The 18,937-nt window shown below is 43.2% G+C and overlaps 1 protein-coding gene across 1 annotated transcript in view; it reads left to right on the forward strand.

The window, feature by feature from the left end:
* Positions 1-18,937, forward strand: part of MTOR (mechanistic target of rapamycin kinase) — a 181,479-nt gene that overhangs the window by 18,563 nt on the left and 143,979 nt on the right. The window contains 13 exon segments of the mRNA XM_030185556.1: positions 4,533-4,641; positions 4,766-4,952; positions 5,325-5,453; positions 5,830-6,074; positions 6,343-6,558; positions 9,715-9,920; positions 9,999-10,121; positions 14,822-14,905; positions 14,998-15,090; positions 15,168-15,302; positions 16,650-16,779; positions 17,973-18,223; positions 18,775-18,795. Of these exon segments, the coding sequence (XP_030041416.1) occupies positions 4,533-4,641; positions 4,766-4,952; positions 5,325-5,453; positions 5,830-6,074; positions 6,343-6,558; positions 9,715-9,920; positions 9,999-10,121; positions 14,822-14,905; positions 14,998-15,090; positions 15,168-15,302; positions 16,650-16,779; positions 17,973-18,223; positions 18,775-18,795 (1,929 nt within the window).

The raw sequence follows: 18,937 nt of genomic DNA on the forward strand, positions 1-18,937 counted from the left end.
GAGATGCAGCGACCAGAATTGAACATAATATTCGAGGTGCGGTCGCACCATGGAGCGATACAAAGGCATTATAACATCCTCATTTTTGTTTTCCATTCCTAATAATACCTAACATTCTATTTGCTTTCTTAGCCGCAACAGCACACTGAGCAGAAGGTTTCAACGTATCATAAACGATGACACCTAGATCCCTTTCATGGTCTGTGACTTCTAACGTGGAACCTTGCATGACGTAGCTATAATTCGGGTTCCTCTTTCCCACATGCATCACTTTGCATTTGCTCACATTAAACGTCATCTGCCATTTGGACTCCCAGTCTCCTAAGTTCCTCTTGTAATTTTTCACAATCCTCCCTCGATTTAACAACTTTGAATAACTTTGTGTCATCAGCAAATTTAATTACCTCACTAGTTACCCCCATCTCTAAGTCATTTATAAATATGTTAAAAAGCAGCGGTCTGAGTACAGACCCCTGGGGAACCCCACTAACTATCCTTCTCCATTGAGAATACTGACCACTTAACCCTACTCTCTGTTTTCTATCTTTTAACCAGTTTTTAATCCACAATACTATCCCATGACTCTCCAATTTCCTCTGGAGTCTTTCACGAGGTACTTTGTCAAACACCTTCTGGAAATCCAGATACACAATATCAACCGGCTCACCTTTATCCACGTTTGTTCACCCCTTCAAAGAAATGTAATAGATTGGTGAGGCAAGATTTCCCTTCATTAAATCCATGTTGACTTTGTCTCATTAATCCATGCTTTTGAATATGCTCTGTAATTTTGTTCTTTATAATAGTCTATACTATTTTGCCCGGCACCGACGTCAGACTCACCGGTCTATAATTTCCCGGATCTCCTCTGGAACCTTTTTTAAAAATCGGCGTTACATTGGCCACCCTCCAATCTTCCGGTACCATGCTCGATTTTAAGGATAAATTACATATTACTAACAATAGCTCCACAAGCTCATTTTTCAGTTCTATCAGTACTCTGGGATGAATACCATCCGGTCCAGGAGATTTGCTACTCTTCAGTTTGAAGAACTGCCTCATTACATCCTCCAGGTTTACAGAGAATTCATTAAGTTTCTTCAACTTATCAGCTTCGAATACCATTTCCGGCACCGGTATCCCACCCAAATCTTCCTCGGTGAAGACCGAAGCAAAGAATTCATTTAATCTCTCCGCTACGGCTTTGTCTTCCCTGATCTCCCCTTTTACTCCTTGGTCATCTAGCGGTCCAACCGATTCTTTTGCCGGCTTCCTGCTTTTAATACACCTAAAAAAAATTTTACTATGTGTTTTTGCCTCCAACGCAATCTTTTTTTTTCAAAGTCCTTCTTAGCCTTATCAGCGCTTTACATTTCACTTGACATTCCTTATGCTGTTTCTTACTATTTTCAGTCGGTTCCTTCTTCCATTTTCTGAAGGATTTTCTTTTAGCTCTAATAGCTTCCTTCAACCCACATTTTAACCACACCGGCTGTCGTTTGGTCTTCCGTCCTCCTTTTTTAATACACAGAATATATTTGGCCTGGACTTCCAGGGTGGTGTGTTTGAACAGCATCCACGCCTGATGTAAATTTTTGACCCTCACAGCTGCTCCTCTTTTTATTTTTCACTATTCTTCTCATTTTATCATAGTCTTCTTTTTTTTTAAGTTAAACGCTAACGTATTTGATTTCCTATGTATACTTCAAAGCTAATATCAAATCCGATCATATTATGATCACTGTTATCAAGCGGCCCCAGCACCATTACCTCCCGCACCAGATCATGTGCTCCACTAAGGACTAGGTCTAGAATTTTTCCTTCTCTCGTCGGCTCCTGTACCAGCTGCTCCATAAAGCTGTCCTTGATTTCATCAAGGAATTTTACTTCCCTAGCGTGCCCCGATGTTACATTTACCCAGTCAGTATCAGGGTAATTGAAATCACCCATTATTATTGTGTTGCCCAGTTTGTTTGCATCCCTAATTTTCTTTAACATTTCTGCATCTGTTCATCCTGGCCAGGCGGATGGTAGTACACTCCAATTACTATCCTTTTCCCCTTTACACATGGAATTTCAATCCACAGTGATTCCAAGAAGTGTTTAAATTGGCTTCCAGAACCTCTCTCCCACATTTTCCTATGTCATTGGTACCCACATGTACCAAGATAGCCGGCTCCTCCCCAGCACTATCTAAAATCCTATCTAGGTGACGCTAAAGAGTGACAAGGGCTCTTCAGCTTGGAGAAAAGATGTCTGAGGGGAGATATGATAGAGGTCTATAAAATAATGAGTGGAGTGGAAGGGGTAGACGTGAATCGCTTGTTTACTGTTTCCAAAAATAGTAGGACTAGGGGGCACACAATGAAGCTACAAAGTAGTAAATTTAAAACGAATCGGAGAAAATATATCTTCACTCAGCGTGTAATTAAACTCTGGAATTCGTTTCCAGAGAATGTAGTAAAAGCGGTTAGCAGGTTTTAAAAAAGGTTTGGATGTCTTCCTAAAGGAAAAGTCCATAGACCATTATTAAAATGGACTTGGGGAAAATCCACTGCTTATTTCTAGAATAAATAGCATAATATGTATTGTACTGTCTTGGGATCTTGCCAGGTACTTGTGACCTGGATTGGCCACTGTTGGCAACAGGATGCTGGGCTTGATGGGCTTTCTGTCTGTCCCAGTATGGTAATACTTATGTATGGGCACCATAGCGCCCAGCTGGAAGTGGGGTTGGCCTACTTGGCGGATGCCATTTATGACATGTTAGAGGTTGTGGCCCACGGTATGTCTTTAGCTGTCACGGCACGTTAGCAACTCTGGTTGCGGCATTGGGCAGTGGTTGTAGCATCAAAGTCATGTCTAATTAAACTGTCCTTTCATGGCAAGTGGCTGTTTGGAGATCTCAGTAACTTGGTGAAAGAAACTAAGCCACAATGGTTTCCGAAGGATAAGCTGAAAGCCTCTGGTCCGTCCATTTTCAGGGGGGCGCTCAGTCCTGATTTTGAGACAGCAGACAATTATGGCTTGGTCGTCAGTCATATGGTCAGAAGTCCCACTTTCAGGCATGCTAATCTTCCTATCGTGAGGACAGGAAGTCCTCCCTCAGTCAGTTAGAGCACTCAGTGCCTCCCAAGCTTCGCAATTATGTGGAGCTGGTCCACTCTTCTCTTCCTTCTGTGGAAGAATGTCTTCAGGTGTTTTGGGAGGTGTGGCCAAAATCACATCAGACCAATGGGTTGTGGATATTCTTCTAGAAGGTTACAAGTTGGAGTTCTCCCGCCCGGTCGCCCCTCTCTTCTTGAAGTCTCCTTGTCAAAAGGGGGAACCAAGGCGATCGAGGTTCAGGCCACTGTTGGGTCCGTGCTGGCGCTCCGGGCCATTGTTCCAGTTCCCCAGGCTGAACAGGGATAAGGCAGATTCTCCGTCTATTTCATTGTTCTAACGAAGGAAGGCACCTTTCATCAGGTCTTAGATCTCAAAGGGATCAGCATTTCATCTCAGCCAATCTGTGGAGCTTCCGTCCTTTCACAGAGAAGACGAAGAGGCATAGCATTCTTCTTTGAAAATTCTCAATGTGTGTGCAGTCCTTATTGGATCTCTGGAAGTCAACAATGAGTTTTGTAAATTGGACAGGCCATTTGTGCTTTTTGGTAAGCAGAGGGTTGGCCTCATGGCTTCCAAACCCACAATTGCTAGATGGCTGAAGGCTACCGCATCAACTTATTTGCTTGCGGAGAAGCAGGCTCCTCAGGCCATGCAGGCTTACTCTGTGATGTGTACAGCGAAATCCTGTGCAGAGACTACCTTACTGTTTCTGGCAGTGGTCGACGCTGCATACCTTTGCCAAGCACTACAAGGTGAACATTGTGGCGCTCTCAGAAGCCAGTTTTGGGGCTTTGGTCCTCAGGGCAGCGATTTCAGGATCCCACCCACTGTAGGGATTGCTTTTAAACATCCCACATATCCTGGAATAGTGGGAAGCTGTGTAATGGATGGCGAAATTAGGTCTTACCTAATCATTTTCTTTCTATTAGTCCAGAGGCCCACCTGAGGTTTCTGAGATGTTTAGTCGGTGCTATGTAATGGGTCAACTTCCTGCATATCACTTGTTTTATACAAGTTGTCCAAAGATGAGAGAAGTCCTCACGTTTACTCATCTGGTTAGTGTTAGTTTAGCGAGTTGTTTGTTGTTTTTGTTCTGAGTTTGTCCTTACTGCTTGTTCTACGTAAATATTGAGGAGCTGGACTGGTTGCCGAGAGAGATGTCTCTGCTCAATTTTCAGCTCTCTAGCTCTACCTGCTGGTTGATGGACACCGCTATCTCACAGGTTCTGGAATAGTGGGAAGGACTAATAGAAAGAAAATTATCAGGTAAGACCTAATTTCTCCTTACCCCTCTCGTCTGCATTCCTTCTTTCTCTCTCTTACTCTCTGTGTGTGCTTCCCTACCCTGTTGCTGTGCACTGGAGATCTTCATGGAATATGCTGGTTCTATTTTTTGTATTTGACCTTCTTTCCTTTCTTTTCAGGTGTGCCGTTGGGTTCTGAAGTGCCGATCTAGCAAGAACCCTTTGATCCAGATGACAATCCTAAATGTGTTGCCACGACTGGCTGCCTTCAGGCCATCTGCATTCACAGGTGTGGACTTTTGAGCTGTGACCTTGTCTGTTCATGCAGCAGTGATGCCATCACCTCGTGGGCCTTTGTTCTTAAGTAGTTTGGGTACAGCTGTTTCTGAAGCTTTTCCTTTTTGTCCCTTTAGCAGATCAATACCTCCCAGATACCATGAACCACTTGCTGAGCTGTGTGAAGAAGGAAAAGGAGCGTATGGTAGCATTTCAAGCTCTTGGCCTGATATCTGTAGCTGTGAGGACTGAGATCAGAACTTATCTGCACAAAATCCTTGAACACATCAAAAGTGCTCTTCCACTCAAAGACTTTACCCACAAGTGAGTCCCAGAGCTTTGAGGTCTCAGAAATTATAAATGTGTGTGTGAACTCCTATGCCTTACATATGAAAAGTGCTTTTAAAATTTCCCTCTTAACTTTCTACTGAGCTTTCTGTGGTATACATTTAGGGAGTTGAGGTTTCTTTTCTCACACAGTCACAAAACATGAAGCCCACACTGTATCCACAGAAACATGTAGATTTTAATTCACTTTTATTTTATCAGTAATAGTGAACAAAATACAACCAGAAAAGTGGGGGGAAATGATTCACAGAGTATGTGATTGAGAGGGGACACGCATGGAGAGGGTGAATGGAATTTGATTTCATCTCAGAATGTAGCTGCCTGACTTTTTATGTACTTTTCTTTCAGGAGACAGAAGTCTGTGCAGGTAGATGCTACAGTTTTCACTTGTATCAGCATGTTGGCCCGAGCCATGGGACCTTGCATCCAACAGGACGTCAAGGAGCTGCTGGAGCCCATGCTGGCGGTGGGACTCAGGTATTTTTCAGAAATAGTGCTAAATAATATGTATTTATAAAACATCATCAGTGCAATTGTCTCCCTATATCCTATAGCAAAAGTCTAGCCGATGCACTGAAGGGCAAAGGAGGAGAATTATCTGCCTTTATCAATGAGAGTTCAGGGTGGGACAAAGATGAGGCAAGCATGAGGTGTATGGAGAGTTTCCAGGATAACTGTTTACAGGTTTGGCTTTGTAGAAGAGAACAGTTAATTATCAGTTGCTATCGATCATCCTCTGCTATCTCCATGCTTCTCTGGAGAAGTGAAAGATAACTGGTTTGCTCATTGTCTTGTCTTGATTTATTTTTTACGGTAATGTATTGCTTCATCAGTTGCTGCTTCTTGCCCCCAGCCCTGCTTTGACAGCTGTTCTGTACGACTTGAACCGTCAGATTCCCCAGTTGAAGAAGGACATCCATGATGGCCTCCTGAAGATGTTGTCCTTTGTCCTCATGCATAAACCTCTGCGGCACCCTGGAATGCCCAAGGGCCTGGCATATCAGCTCGCCTCTCCAAGCCTCACCAGCATCCCAGAAGCAAGTGATGTGGGCAGTATAACTCTTGCTCTCCGCACTCTGGGCAGCTTTGAATTTGAAGGTAATGTGACAAAAGATGCTGAACAACAGGGAACATAATATAGTATTGCGTAAAAGTCCTCTGCCTTCCTTTGTTGCAGGGTGGTCTCTGATCATTTGTAATGTTCTAGTAATGCATTCTTCAGCTCTACAGGTGATTGGCTAACAGTGATGTGTTTGTAGCAAATGCTGTTTACTCATAGGAAAATCTTATCTGCTATCATTTGGCTTCTCATTTAAAGTTTGAAGCTTTAAACAAGAAAAAAAATTGTCTCTCTTTCTGACTGTAGGTCATTCCTTAACGCAGTTTGTCCGACACTGTGCTGACCATTTCTTGAACAGCGAGCACAAAGAGATTCGGATGGAAGCTGCACGGACCTGCTCTCGCCTTTTGACACCCTCAATCCACCTAATTACTGGCCATGGGCACGTGGTCAGCCAGACTGCAGTGCAAGTGGTGGCTGATGTGCTCAGTAAATTGCTTGTGGTTGGGATAACAGACCCAGGTAAGAGTGGTTTGTTCAAAAGTCATGTTGAGTTTTGTCTGTATCGTATATTTAGGGTAATACTGAAATGAGCTGTTTGGGGAGCAAACAGAAGCAGACATGGGCTTCCTGGGTGTTTCCTTCCTCCTTTTTTGAAGATGTTTTAAGAAATTGTAACAACCTGGGACAATCTAGATATGGCATTCTTCATGAAAAGCACAGATCTCAACAGGCTCCCAGATGGTACTATCAGTGGGATGGAACCATGTCAGCTGTAGCTTCCTAGAGAGCTCAGAAAATTCTAGAAAGCTTTATGATCCTGCCTAGCCACTCCCTCCAGTGACAGTTCCCTTCATTTGTTTTTTTAACTGTGGTCAGTCAGGTTGTCATCCTGGATAGAATGTTAGGAATTACTTGGAAAGGAATGGAGAACAAAACTGAGAATATAATTTTATTTATTGCATTTGTATCTTGCATTATCCCACCTTTTGGTAGGTTCAATGTGGCTTACATGGAACAAAATGGACGGTTACAAGATATTAAACAGGTTAACAATTCGAATAGAACAATGCAAAAAAAAGAAAGAGGACTTGGGTTACTTCCTAGGAGATTCAGAGGGATTATAGGACTGTTGTTGAAACATTACAGACATGAGTTGAGTGCGAACACAAGTCAGTAGGGAAGAATCATCGGTCAGACAGGACATAGATCCAGTGCATAGGGTATTGGGGTTATGAGTCTTGGGGGGGGGGGGTTAATTAGTGTTCGGTGTGGGTTGGTCATGAAGCTTGATCCTTGTCCGTTCGAGTTGTCGACTATGTGGGTAGTGTAGGATTGGGCCACTGGATGGTTAGGTTGGCTCAACAGGGATATGTTTTCTGAAGAGGTGGGCTTTTAGGTGTTTACGAAAGGCATTTAATGTATTTCTTCATAGTGCGACTGTACCTCAACATTTGTGTGTAATTCTGGTTACCGCATCTCAAAAAAATATATATAGTGGAATTAGTAAAGGTACAGAGAAGGGCAACAAAAATGATTATTGGGATGGGACAGCTTTCCTGAGGAAAGGCTAAAGATGCTAGGACTTTTAAACTTGGAGAAGCTGAATGGAGATATGATAGAGGGCTATAAATTACTGAGTGGAGTGGAATGGGTAGATGTGAATTGCTTGTTTACTCTCTCCAAAAATACAATAACACTACTAAGTAGTAAATTTAAAACAAACGAGAAAATATTTCTTCACTCAATGTGTAATTAAACTCTGGAATTCGTTGATAGAGAATGTGGTAAAAGCAGTTAGCGTAGCAGGGTTTTAAAAAGATTTGGAACAAGTTCATAAAAGAAAAGTCCATAAATTGTTATTTAAATGGATTTGGGAAATTCCAGTGCTTATTTCTGGGATAAGCAGCAAAAAAAAAAAAAATCTGTTTTACTCTTTTTGGATCTTTTTGTGACCTGGATTGGCTACTAGACTTTCAGTTGTGTTTATGTTTGATATAAGGACTTACTACTATCATCAAGTTGATTCTGTTCTTTAGGGATGTATTGTTTTGTGGGCAGGGACAGAAGCCTCAGTTCAAATTATTGGTGTCTACGTTCAGCATAGTGCCCACCTACCATTCTTCCCTTGTGTTCCCCTGCTTTCCATGATTCCTTACAAGTTTGACTCAGTTTTACTGTTTACTTTCTTGTGTTTTAGTTCTACCTAAAGAACTATTTTTTTACTTAGCCATTTCCTGAGCCTCTTCAAATGTTTTATGCCCTTTTTATCTCCAGTTCCATCCTGTATTTTTTTCAATCAACTTTTTTCTTGTTTAACTCATCCTTCCTACTGTGAGAATTTCTGTTTGCAAGGTACCCTTGATTAGGGTGCAGTATAAATCACACCTATTTGTGTGTTTATATGTTGAACAGTACTGTACATTGATGATAAGGAACATATATACTAGTAGTGGATGAGAGAGTTTAAAAAGGAATACAGACCAAACCTCTGCTCCCCTGTGAGTTTATCTTGCATTATTCCTTGTAATCCTGAGTTTGGCTCTTGGATCTTCACCATACCCTCCTCCACAGCCTTGGATCCTGCCACATTGTCGCTCACATCATCTCTCCCTATTGTGACTGTGGCAGCTAAGATACAATGGCATCAGGATGGGAGTGTGAGGAGCCTTTGTTCCCAGCATGCATGGCCACTGGCTCTACAGTGGCTGTGCCCCTTCATCTTTTGTGAGGGGGGGGGGGGGAGGGAATATGGAACCATTGTAGAGCCTGTGACCAAATTCATGCTGGACTTATATTGATTGGTTAAGAATGGTATAGCACCACTTGATGTTGTGTTGGACAACCTATTCCCCTGGGAAGCGATTTACTTAAGTGCTAATGTGACATCAAGCTGGTATAAGAGTGATTACCTTCTTGTAGAAGTTTTGAAATTAATGGATAATAAGTAAAATACAATAAGCAAGTTACACATAAAACAAAAGTAAAAAAATACACTTGAAGGCCAGTGACGATAGGAGAGTGGAGGCCAAAATCAGAGTGCCCCCATGATTCCGCCAAGCTGAGGTCTTCTCAAAAAAATGTTAAGTTCTAATATCACAAGCCCAAAGTATTTGTTTTGAGGACTTATATTCCCTGCACTCTACATACATTCTGATACTGCTGCCTTTTAACTGCTGGAACCTTAATGAGCTGATCAGTGAATTAACTTTTGAGTAATGGGTAATGATTGAAGCTTGAAGGGTGGTAAATAGAACTGGGAAGGTTGACCTTCAGAGGAAGGGCATGGTGTTGAGTGGTGAGGGATGTCAGCGTCCCACTGGTTTTAACGTTCTTCTAGCCGCAGGTCTCCCTACAAAATCCAGAAAACAGCAGTCAAGCAAGCCAGTTGCCATTCAAAAATAAGGGGTCTTTTTACTAAGCTGCAGTAAAAAGTGGCCTTAGCGTGCTCTTATGCTGGTCTTTCCCATTCCTTAAGGCCATTTCTGCTGCAACTGGAAAATGGCCAATTTTCCATTTTTCCAATTAATGGCTATGTGCTACTGTTGCCATTTTATGTGAATGAGCTTCCAGAACCTGCTATGTTTAAAAAAAAAATGCTGAAAATGTCTGAATTCCAAGGTATGATTGACTGACTGCAGTTTTATATGTACCAATAGCAGAATTTTCTTCTTGCAGACCCAGATATTCGATATTGTGTTCTGGCTTCTCTGGATGAACGCTTTGACACACACCTGGCCCAAGCAGAGAATTTACAGGCTCTGTTTGTGGCACTGAATGATGAGGTGTTTGAGATCCGAGAGCTTGCAATATGTACAATTGGTAGACTCAGCAGCATGAACCCTGCTTTTGTCATGCCATTCCTGCGTAAGATGTTAATCCAGGTAGGTTGGTGCAGTTTCCAGAGGCAGGCATTAGAGCCACATTCAGGAAAAGAAGCACTAACCGTTTCTTTCTTACAGATTTTGACAGAGCTGGAACACAGTGGAGTTGGTCGGAATAAAGAACAGAGTGCTAGGATGCTGGGCCACCTGGTTTCCAATGCCCCTCGCCTCATTCGCCCTTACATGGAACCCATTCTTAAGGTAGATTAATAATCAAGGTTTCTGTTTATTCTAGCTAGAGCGGGTAAATATTCTCTTTTAAAAGTCTGATTTTGTTACCATCTTGGAGGGGCATAATCGAACGGGGCACCCAAGTTTTCCTGAGGATGTCCTTGCAGGACGGCCCCACGAAGGGGCGGGGAAACCCGTATTATTGAAACAAGATGAGCGGCCATCTTTCGTTTTGATAATATGGTCGGGGACGCCCAAATCTCAACATTTAGGTCGACCATAGATATGGTTGTCCCCGATTTTCGGCGATAATGGAAACCGAGGATGCCCATCTCAGAAATGACCAAATGCAAGCCATTTGGTCTTGGGAGGAGCCAGCATTTGTAGTGTACTGGTCCTCACATGCCAGGACACCAACCGGGCAGTGGACTTCAGAAAAAGCTCCCAGGTGCATAGCTCCCTTACCTTGTGTGCTGAGCCCCCCCAAAACCCACTCCCCACAACTGTACACCACTACCATAGTCCTTAGGGATGAAGGGGGGCACCTAGATGTGGGTACAGTGGGTTTGTAATGGGTTTTGGAGGACTCACATTTACCACCACAAGTGTAACAGGTAGGGGGGGGATGGGCCTGGGTCCACCTGCCTGAAGTGCACTGCAGTACCCACTAAAACTGCTCCAGGGACCTGCATACTGCTGTCATGGAGCTGGGTATGATATTTGAGGCTGGCATAGAGGCTAGGGTGGAAGGAGGTTAGTGACCACTGGGGGAGTTAAGGAGAGGTCATCCCCGATTCCCTCCGGTAGTCATCTGGTCAGTTCAGGCACCTTTTTGAGGCTTGGTCGTAAAAAAAAAAAAAAATGGACCAAGTAAAGTCACCCACGTGCTCGTCAGGGATGCCCTTCTTTTTTCCATTATCGGTCAAGGATGCCCATGTGTTAGGCACGCCCCAGTCCGGCCTTCGCTATGCTTCCGACATGCCCCCGTGAACTTTGGTCGTCCCCGCAATGGAAAGCAGTTGAGGATGCCCAAAATCGGCTTTCGATTATGCCGATTTGGGCGACCCTGTGAGAAGGACACCCATCTTGCTATTTGTGTCGAAAGATGGGTGCCCTTCTCTTTTGAAAATGAGCCTGTTGGTGTTTCCAAAATGACATCAGGAGCAGAAGCGGCCCTGCAGTTTTTCAGTATTATATAATTGGAACGCTGTTCTAGGCCCCTGAACATATGGGGGAGATTTTAAAAGAGATGTTTGCTGAATAAACCTTACCTCTTCTTTATATCCAATTTGAATGGCTAGATAGGCAAGGCGCACAAATTTAACAGATTAAAAAATAGGTGATTCATGGGTGGTGGTAGTTTGGGGAAGGGCAGCAAAAACTAATTACTGCTAATGTCAGCATCAGCTGCCGTATTTGCCAGGCAAATTTAGGCATTTCAACAGCAGGTCTAAATCTGTCTTTCTGTTTCTTAGGGACTCATCTCTTATAATTCAAAATGTAAAAGTGGTGTCATACTGCATAGGAATATATGGGTGTCTCTAGCGTTTAGCACACACTAATTTTAGCTCACGCTAAAATGCTAGTGCACCTTAATGACAGAAGTCAGACTTTATAAAACTTCTTGGGAAAAAAATGAAGAAAACAAATTATAAGAGGCAGAAAGGGTAGAAAAATGGCGGTAGGGCACCTTGCTGTTTTTTTTAAGGCCTAACCAGTTAGCACTGATTTTCCATGGTAACTTTTAACAGCCTGATGAATGCTTTATTTCCTATTCTGTGTATGTCACGGGGTGGAGCAGAAATAACTTGATAAATCAGAAGTATGGCACTAAGGGCCCTTTTTACCAAGCTGCAGTGAAAGGGGGCCTGCTGTGGTATTGGCACATAGATTTGCCACGCACAGAGGGCCCCTTTTTACTGCTGTGGGTAAAACGTTGTTTTCGTCCAAAAAAAAGAAATGGCCTTGTTCTAATAACAGGGATTGGTGCACGACCATGTCTGGGGGGGGGGGGGGGGGAGCTGTTACTGCATAGTGCTGACCAGTTACTGCTGGGTAAGTTCTGGCACTACAAAAATAAAAAAATATTTTGGGTGCACTAGACATGGCACGATCTGGGGGTGGGAACTACCACTGGGCTCCTGCAGTAGTCCAGATTTGGCGCTTCAGAATACACAGTAGCTCTATTACGGCATTGTAAAAGGGCCCCTAAATCTAGCCAGCCGAATTTTGTCTTATCAACAACTCCTTAATGGCACAAAAGTTTTGGGTGGGAGTAGCCATGGCCCTCTGTGGGAAGGGCATCTTGGTGTATGCCTACTTTGATTGGGTCATCAGGATGAAATCTGAGTCAGAGAGCCAAGCAGCCATGTCCCAGGTGATCCAGTTGCTGCAGTGTCTTGGATGGATGGTCAAATTTGCGAAAAGAAAATCAGTGCCCTCGCAGTCCCTGGCGTGCTTTGGAATACCTTAAAGTGTGCTTTGATACTAAAGTGGGGAGGGAAGAGTGCTCTTAACTAAGGAGAGGATGCACAAGCTCTTGTTGTAGGCTTGGGGGATAGTGTCCCATGTATGGGTTTACCTGCAGGGGCTGGGATCCATAGCAGTGGCACTTGACTTGTGATCATGGACTTGGGCACAGATGAGGCTGTTGCCGAAGGCTCTCGTGGAGTACTGGTCAGCACAGATACTGGGGTACGAGTGCACACTGCCACTCCCGTCGATGGCTAGATCCAGTCTGGCTTGGTGGATGAATTTATGCAGCTTGACAAAGTGAGTGTACCTGGAGTCCCCCCAGTGGATTATAGTCATGGTGGATGCCAGCCTTTCTGGTTAGGGGGCACGTTTTCAGGGTCGTATGGTGCAGGGGTGGTGGCATGCCAATCAGTTGGCTGGAGACAAAGGCCAAAAGAAAGATGTTTGCTTTGATGCAGGAAGAGTCAGAGAGCTTTCAGACTCTACCACAGCGGTGGTATATGTCAACCTGCAGGAGTAAATAGAAGTATCCCACCCCAAGGGACAATATGGTTTATTTATGTATCACTCAGGGCTGACGGATCTGTGTTCTTGGTTCTTAGAATCACTGACAAGCAATTGATTTATTTACAAGCAAGTAAAAGAACTGAAACAGAAATAATTAGAATGTAAGAGTTGTGTATAAATGCAAGGTAGCTCAGAAAGAAATAATAGATGAAGGTTCTTATTACCAATGAATCAGAGTAAACACACTCACTCCCTAGGCCCATAAATTGAACCACCTGCTTATTATCCACTGGCACAACAGAGCTTGTGTTTATACAACCTGTAGTGAATTTCTGATGCCTCCTCAGTGATGCAGGTCAGCAGATGAACAACTGGCTGGGCATGCTGAGGTGTCCGTTGTTGGAGCGATGAGCAGGCAGGAGGTGAATAGAGGAGTACAGTGGAGTTCACTTGTTGGAAGGATCTTGAGGTGATGACAGCTCAAGATCGGATGATCCCCTGGGAATGTCTGTTTTATATGGTTCTGACAAGGGCACAGCTCCTGAAGATAAAGTAAACCTGTCACTAAACACCTAGCCACCCTCCTGGGGTTACCCTGCAGCCACTGAGGGTCTATCCCCAGCACAGCTCAGGTCTACCTGCACCTGTCGCTTGTGCTGTACACTAGCACCCTCCTCCCACCAACCGTGTCACAACCGCCTCTGTGAGAGTCTCCCGCTTTCCGCTTTATCCCCAGTGATTTCTAGGTTACTGGAGCCACACTCCCAGTGGTCCCACAGTTCCCAGAATGCACCCATCTGCACTATACTAGCACCCTCCTCCCACTGACTGGGTTCCACTTGCCTCTAGGCTAGTCTCCCACTCTCAGGTTATTCCCCGGTGATTTCTAGGACAATGGGACCACACTCCAGGGGTCCCACAGCTCCCAGAAAGCACCCACAGACCCAAAAGCTCAAACCAGGATTCTTAGTCAGTCCAGGACAGCAGAGTTAATAAACTAAAAAAGTTAGTCACAGAACTTGAACAGTGAACAGAAAAAGGTGAACTCAGCAAATAATAACAGGTAAGTGAATATGGATCAATTATAAAACTATCTAAACTTTTGTTTACTACCTGGGTAGTATCTGGGGAGTTCAGGAAATATAGCTGCTCATAGGTTTATAAAATATAACTGCTCACAGGGCCTCAATAAAGAGATCTTTCTTTCTCTGCTCCCTGGCTGAGACAGGGGAAAATCCAGTACCTTCAGGCTAGATTTGAAATCCAGGGCCAATCAGAGCCCAGAGCATCAATTCTGAAAGTAGCTGCCCAATGGTACTGCTTATTGCCTTTCCATAAGCTTAAGCTGGAAAAGAGGAAGTCTTTTTCTACAACAGCTTTAAAACTCAAAACAAGCACCGTCTGCTGGCCAATTTGGAGAAATACGCTTCATGACATAATACAGTTTTCAGAAACCCATTGTTTCGTCATAGATACATGAGCAATCAGTGTGTTATTGTTTATTAATATTCTTATTCACATTTGGTGGGATCTTGTATATTGAGGATGATATTCTGCAGAAGTTATTGATGACTTGATGTTTGTTGAATAGAGGAGTGGTTTTGACACTGACTAAGAGATGAAGTAATTCTTAAATCTTTTCAGTAGTTGCTGTTCAGGGTGGGGGATGGGATTGTTGTGGACATATATCATACAGGTGTTTATGCCTTTTCACATTCACTTGCTGATATTTATTTTTCTATGTAAAGGCGCTGATTGTAAAGCTGAAGGATCCAGATCCGAACCCCGGGGTCATCACTAGTGTCTTGGCTACAATTGGAGAGCTGGCACAGGTTAGGGGACCATCCTCTTTAATTTAAAGAGCCCTTGCAGAGCTCAGCTATGCAATAGTTATTTGTCCCTTGATTTCTTCCTGTCTTTCCAGGTTAGCGGGTTAGAGATGAGAAAGTGGATGGATGAACTCTTTCCTATAATCATGGATATGCTACAGGACTCTTCTCTTCTGGCTAAACGGCAGGTCAGTATCCTACCTCAGTTTCAATTGCCTTACTTCCCTTGCATTCATTGACGTGATTGTGGTTCTTCCTCCCTCAGGTGGCCTTGTGGACCTTAGGACAGCTGGTGGCCAGCACAGGTTATGTTGTAGAGCCATATCGGAAATATCCAACGCTTCTGGAGGTCCTACTAAATTTTCTGAAGACTGAGCAGAACCAGGGAATCCGCAGAGAGGTAAAAAGTTATACAGAAGTTTGGTGGGGAGTCTGGAGGAAGTGGAAGGGCGAGGGGAGTAGCATGTACTGCCTGAGCACAGCTCTGGCGTACACTGCTGAGGTTTAACCTCTTCACACCACATTGCGATGAGGTGAAACTTACCCCATAATTCTCACACAACTGGTTGTAAATTCAACAACTTCTCTTTATTTTTCTTTGCTTCAAATGACAGACAAGATCATAGCAGAAACAGTGCACAAACAGCTTACTAAAACATAAGAAAGAGAAAAGATTAGAAGTGGGAAGAGCTAGCAGTCACCTGGTACCCCAAGTTATAATTATCTGTAATATAAGTACCTCTACCATGCCTTACAGCCCACCTGACTCTCCCCCAGGGTCTAAGGAGTTCTCTCATTTTATAGGTTTTTCACCCAGCTCTCTATCCTTCCCTCTCATCTGCCTATCTATCCTTTCCATCTATCATCTCTCACCCAGTCTTCATTCCTCCATGTTCCAGAATAATCTTTTACGCTTTTTATCCTGTTTGTCCTGTCCAGCTGTAGTTTTTTTTTTCTCTAAATTCCTAACATTCCAGAGTCAGCTACTGGTACCTTCCTTTGTCTCCTTAAAATACAAGCTGAGGATGCTGCAGCAATATGGAGCTGATGTTAAAGCATGTATCTTCATGCAGGCTTCTTTTAAGGTCATTCATATGTGTAAGTCCCTTGCCTGAAGAGCTTATATTGCTTTATAACTATGCATTTCTCATTCCGGAATTGGCGATCGCCATTTCGGAATAAGGTAAGCCACATTGAGCCTGCAAATAGGTGGGAAAATGTGGGATACAAATGCTACAAATAAATAAGTAATATCACCATTTTTACCATGCTCAAAGTGCATTGAACTCCCATACATTCCCATCAGCACTGCCACACAGTTCACACACACTTGTGGTTAATGTTTTTAAACTATGTGACAGGTCTGCGCAGTCCCTCTATTCGGCTCTTCTTTTTAGTTATTTGGCTAGGCCATTGGGCTTCTCTGACCTCCCTTCCTGACAGTAACAAGCATCAGAAGCCATGTTGGTGGGTAGTGCGGAACTATCTTTAAGGAAGGTGGCGTGTGTCTGCTTTGAAAAGAGTAAAGGTAGCAGCATAGGCATGAGGTTCTTCTTGGACCAGTAATGTACCGCTGCGGCTTTGGAGATACAGGTACATAGAGAGCACAGGGAAGAATGGTAGAAATGAAATGCTATCGTATTAGGAGGCGTAGAATCAAGCCTGGTTCACAAAGCATAAATTTTCCCCCATTAGGCACAAACTTACATGAGTCTGCTCTTCTTAACTGTTATCTTTGTCTCTTCAGGCCATTCGTGTCCTGGGGCTGCTGGGAGCTCTGGATCCTTACAAACACAAAGTCAATATTGGAATGATTGATCAGTCCAGAGATGCATCAGCAGTCAGCCTTTCTGAATCCAAGTCCAGCCAAGACTCAGGTAATGAGTTCATCCGGGACAGGGTTAAACCTAATGGTGAGAGGGGAGGGAAGGTCAGTAGTAGGGTGGGAATAAATCCATTAAGTGGCAAGAATGAACTAAACCCTGGGGGGGGGGGGGGGGGGGGGGAAGCAGGGTAAATACTTTGAGAGGTGAAATGAGAGAAAAGCTCTCATCTGTGTAGCAGATAAAACCTGGTGTGAGGTGAAAGGAGAAGGGTCAGTAGGTGGAAAGAATGAAACCCTTTGAGGATTGGGGAGGGGATTAGGGGTTAAAGGACCAGACCCTGTTACCAGCAAACTTGGTAAAAGGTGGCTATATGTCTATATTGCATGTGATGTCTCCTTTTTTTTTTCTTAATCAGCTTTAAAGTGGGGATTTATGTCGTTTCTGTATTTTATAAGGCAACATAGAGACCTATGAGCTTCTATAAAACAGATTCCTACAGTGATCCTTAGTAATTCACATATCCTTTTGCAAAATTTTACATCTGCTGTAAGAAGGTGTAAATGTGTGCATTGTTGTACACATATTTTATAATTTATTTACATAAATCACATCTCTGCCCAGCCGATGCCACCATGAACACTTACCTGTGTATAAATATGCAACATTTTGTCAGCTCACATATATTTATGGCTGCACAGGTTTTTTTCATAAAAGCCTTTTTCTACATGTAAAACAGGCTTTACATGTGAGAAAACCTTTATAAAATTACCCTTTTAGTGATTTAAAGACAATTAATGCCACTGTAATTAATTAAAGACAATGTCACCGCATAACTGATTTTAATTATGTACCTCCAAGTGGTTTCCCTCCCTAGACACTTGTGCAATTAATGTCACCGCATAACTGATTTTAAATATCAACCTCCCAGTGTTTTCCCTCTGTTACTCTATTGTCTGTTGTTCTGTGTCAAGTGTTCTTGAGTTGTCACTGTTCTATTACTGACTCTTCTGGTAGGTAATTGCATGCAACTACCACCTTGTCAGTAAAATTTGTTTTCACATTTCCTTTCAGTCTGACTTTTTTCAAGCTTCCTGCTGTGACTCTTCTTCCTTGAGCTTGTGTCATTCATGTTCAGATTGTGCTTAAAATTTGTGACTTTTGGAGACATGTATTCCCTTTTGTGTGTGTTTTTGAATTTGCCCATTTGTTTTTCCTGTGTATAATACTTTCCTAATTACCTTCAGCTGATTACAGCACTAGTGAAATGCTGGTGAACATGGGAAATCTGCCCTTGGATGAATTCTATCCAGCCGTCTCTGTGGTGACGCTGATGCGAATTCTTCGGGATCAGTCTTTGTCTAATCACCACACCATGGTTGTACAAGCCATCACCTTTATCTTCAAATCCCTTGGCCTCAAGTGTGTGCAGTTTCTACCACAAGTCATGCCCACCTTTCTTACTGTCATCCGCCTCTGCGATACCAACGTCCGAGAGGTGCGGGTCTATTATCTTATGTACTGTTGATACAGTGACACAATCCAGGTCATGCTCAGCTTACGCATTCCACTGTGCAGCCAGTCATTGAGAGTTGAGCCTGTGTACTTCTTTTATATTGTACATCTGCTCTGAGGGGGCTGAACCTGTACTCCCATTTTACATGATTTTCAAGTTGGAGTGGGGCAATTGAGTCTGCCTGCATGAGCAGCACTGCCCAGAGGGTCAAGGCTCAGAGCCTGCTTAGCGTTCCCCTCTGCAGTGCTAGAAAAAAATCAATAAAGTTATATAGCGAAAAGGATACATATTATGAAAGAGGTGAGGTGGGAGGGAGTTTTATCAACTCACCATACACTTTCTGAAAAAAGAGCTCTTGAGTTTCTTAGCTTCTCATCATCATAGGTCATCCGTTTATTAATATTTATTACATTTTGGTGTAATAGTATTTTTTTAGTTAATCTTACGTCTACAGACATGCAAAAAGAGAAAAGTGTCATTCTTAGAGTGGTTTAACTTCTCTTTTTTCCTTTCTTTCTTTGTTTCTTCTCTAGTCCCACCAGCCTTCTCCCCAAGTAAGTTCCGAAAATAAATTTGTCATTTCATTCTCAGCTGTTGACAGTAATATGATTTTGATCCTGCAGGAAAACTGTCGATTCTGGACTGCTGTGTATATCCTAAATATAGCTGATTGCTTGTCCCTTTTTCCTGGGCACA

Source organism: Microcaecilia unicolor, chromosome 13 (assembly GCF_901765095.1).
Source record: "Microcaecilia unicolor chromosome 13, aMicUni1.1, whole genome shotgun sequence".
Classification (NCBI taxonomy): Eukaryota; Metazoa; Chordata; class Amphibia; order Gymnophiona; family Siphonopidae; genus Microcaecilia; species Microcaecilia unicolor.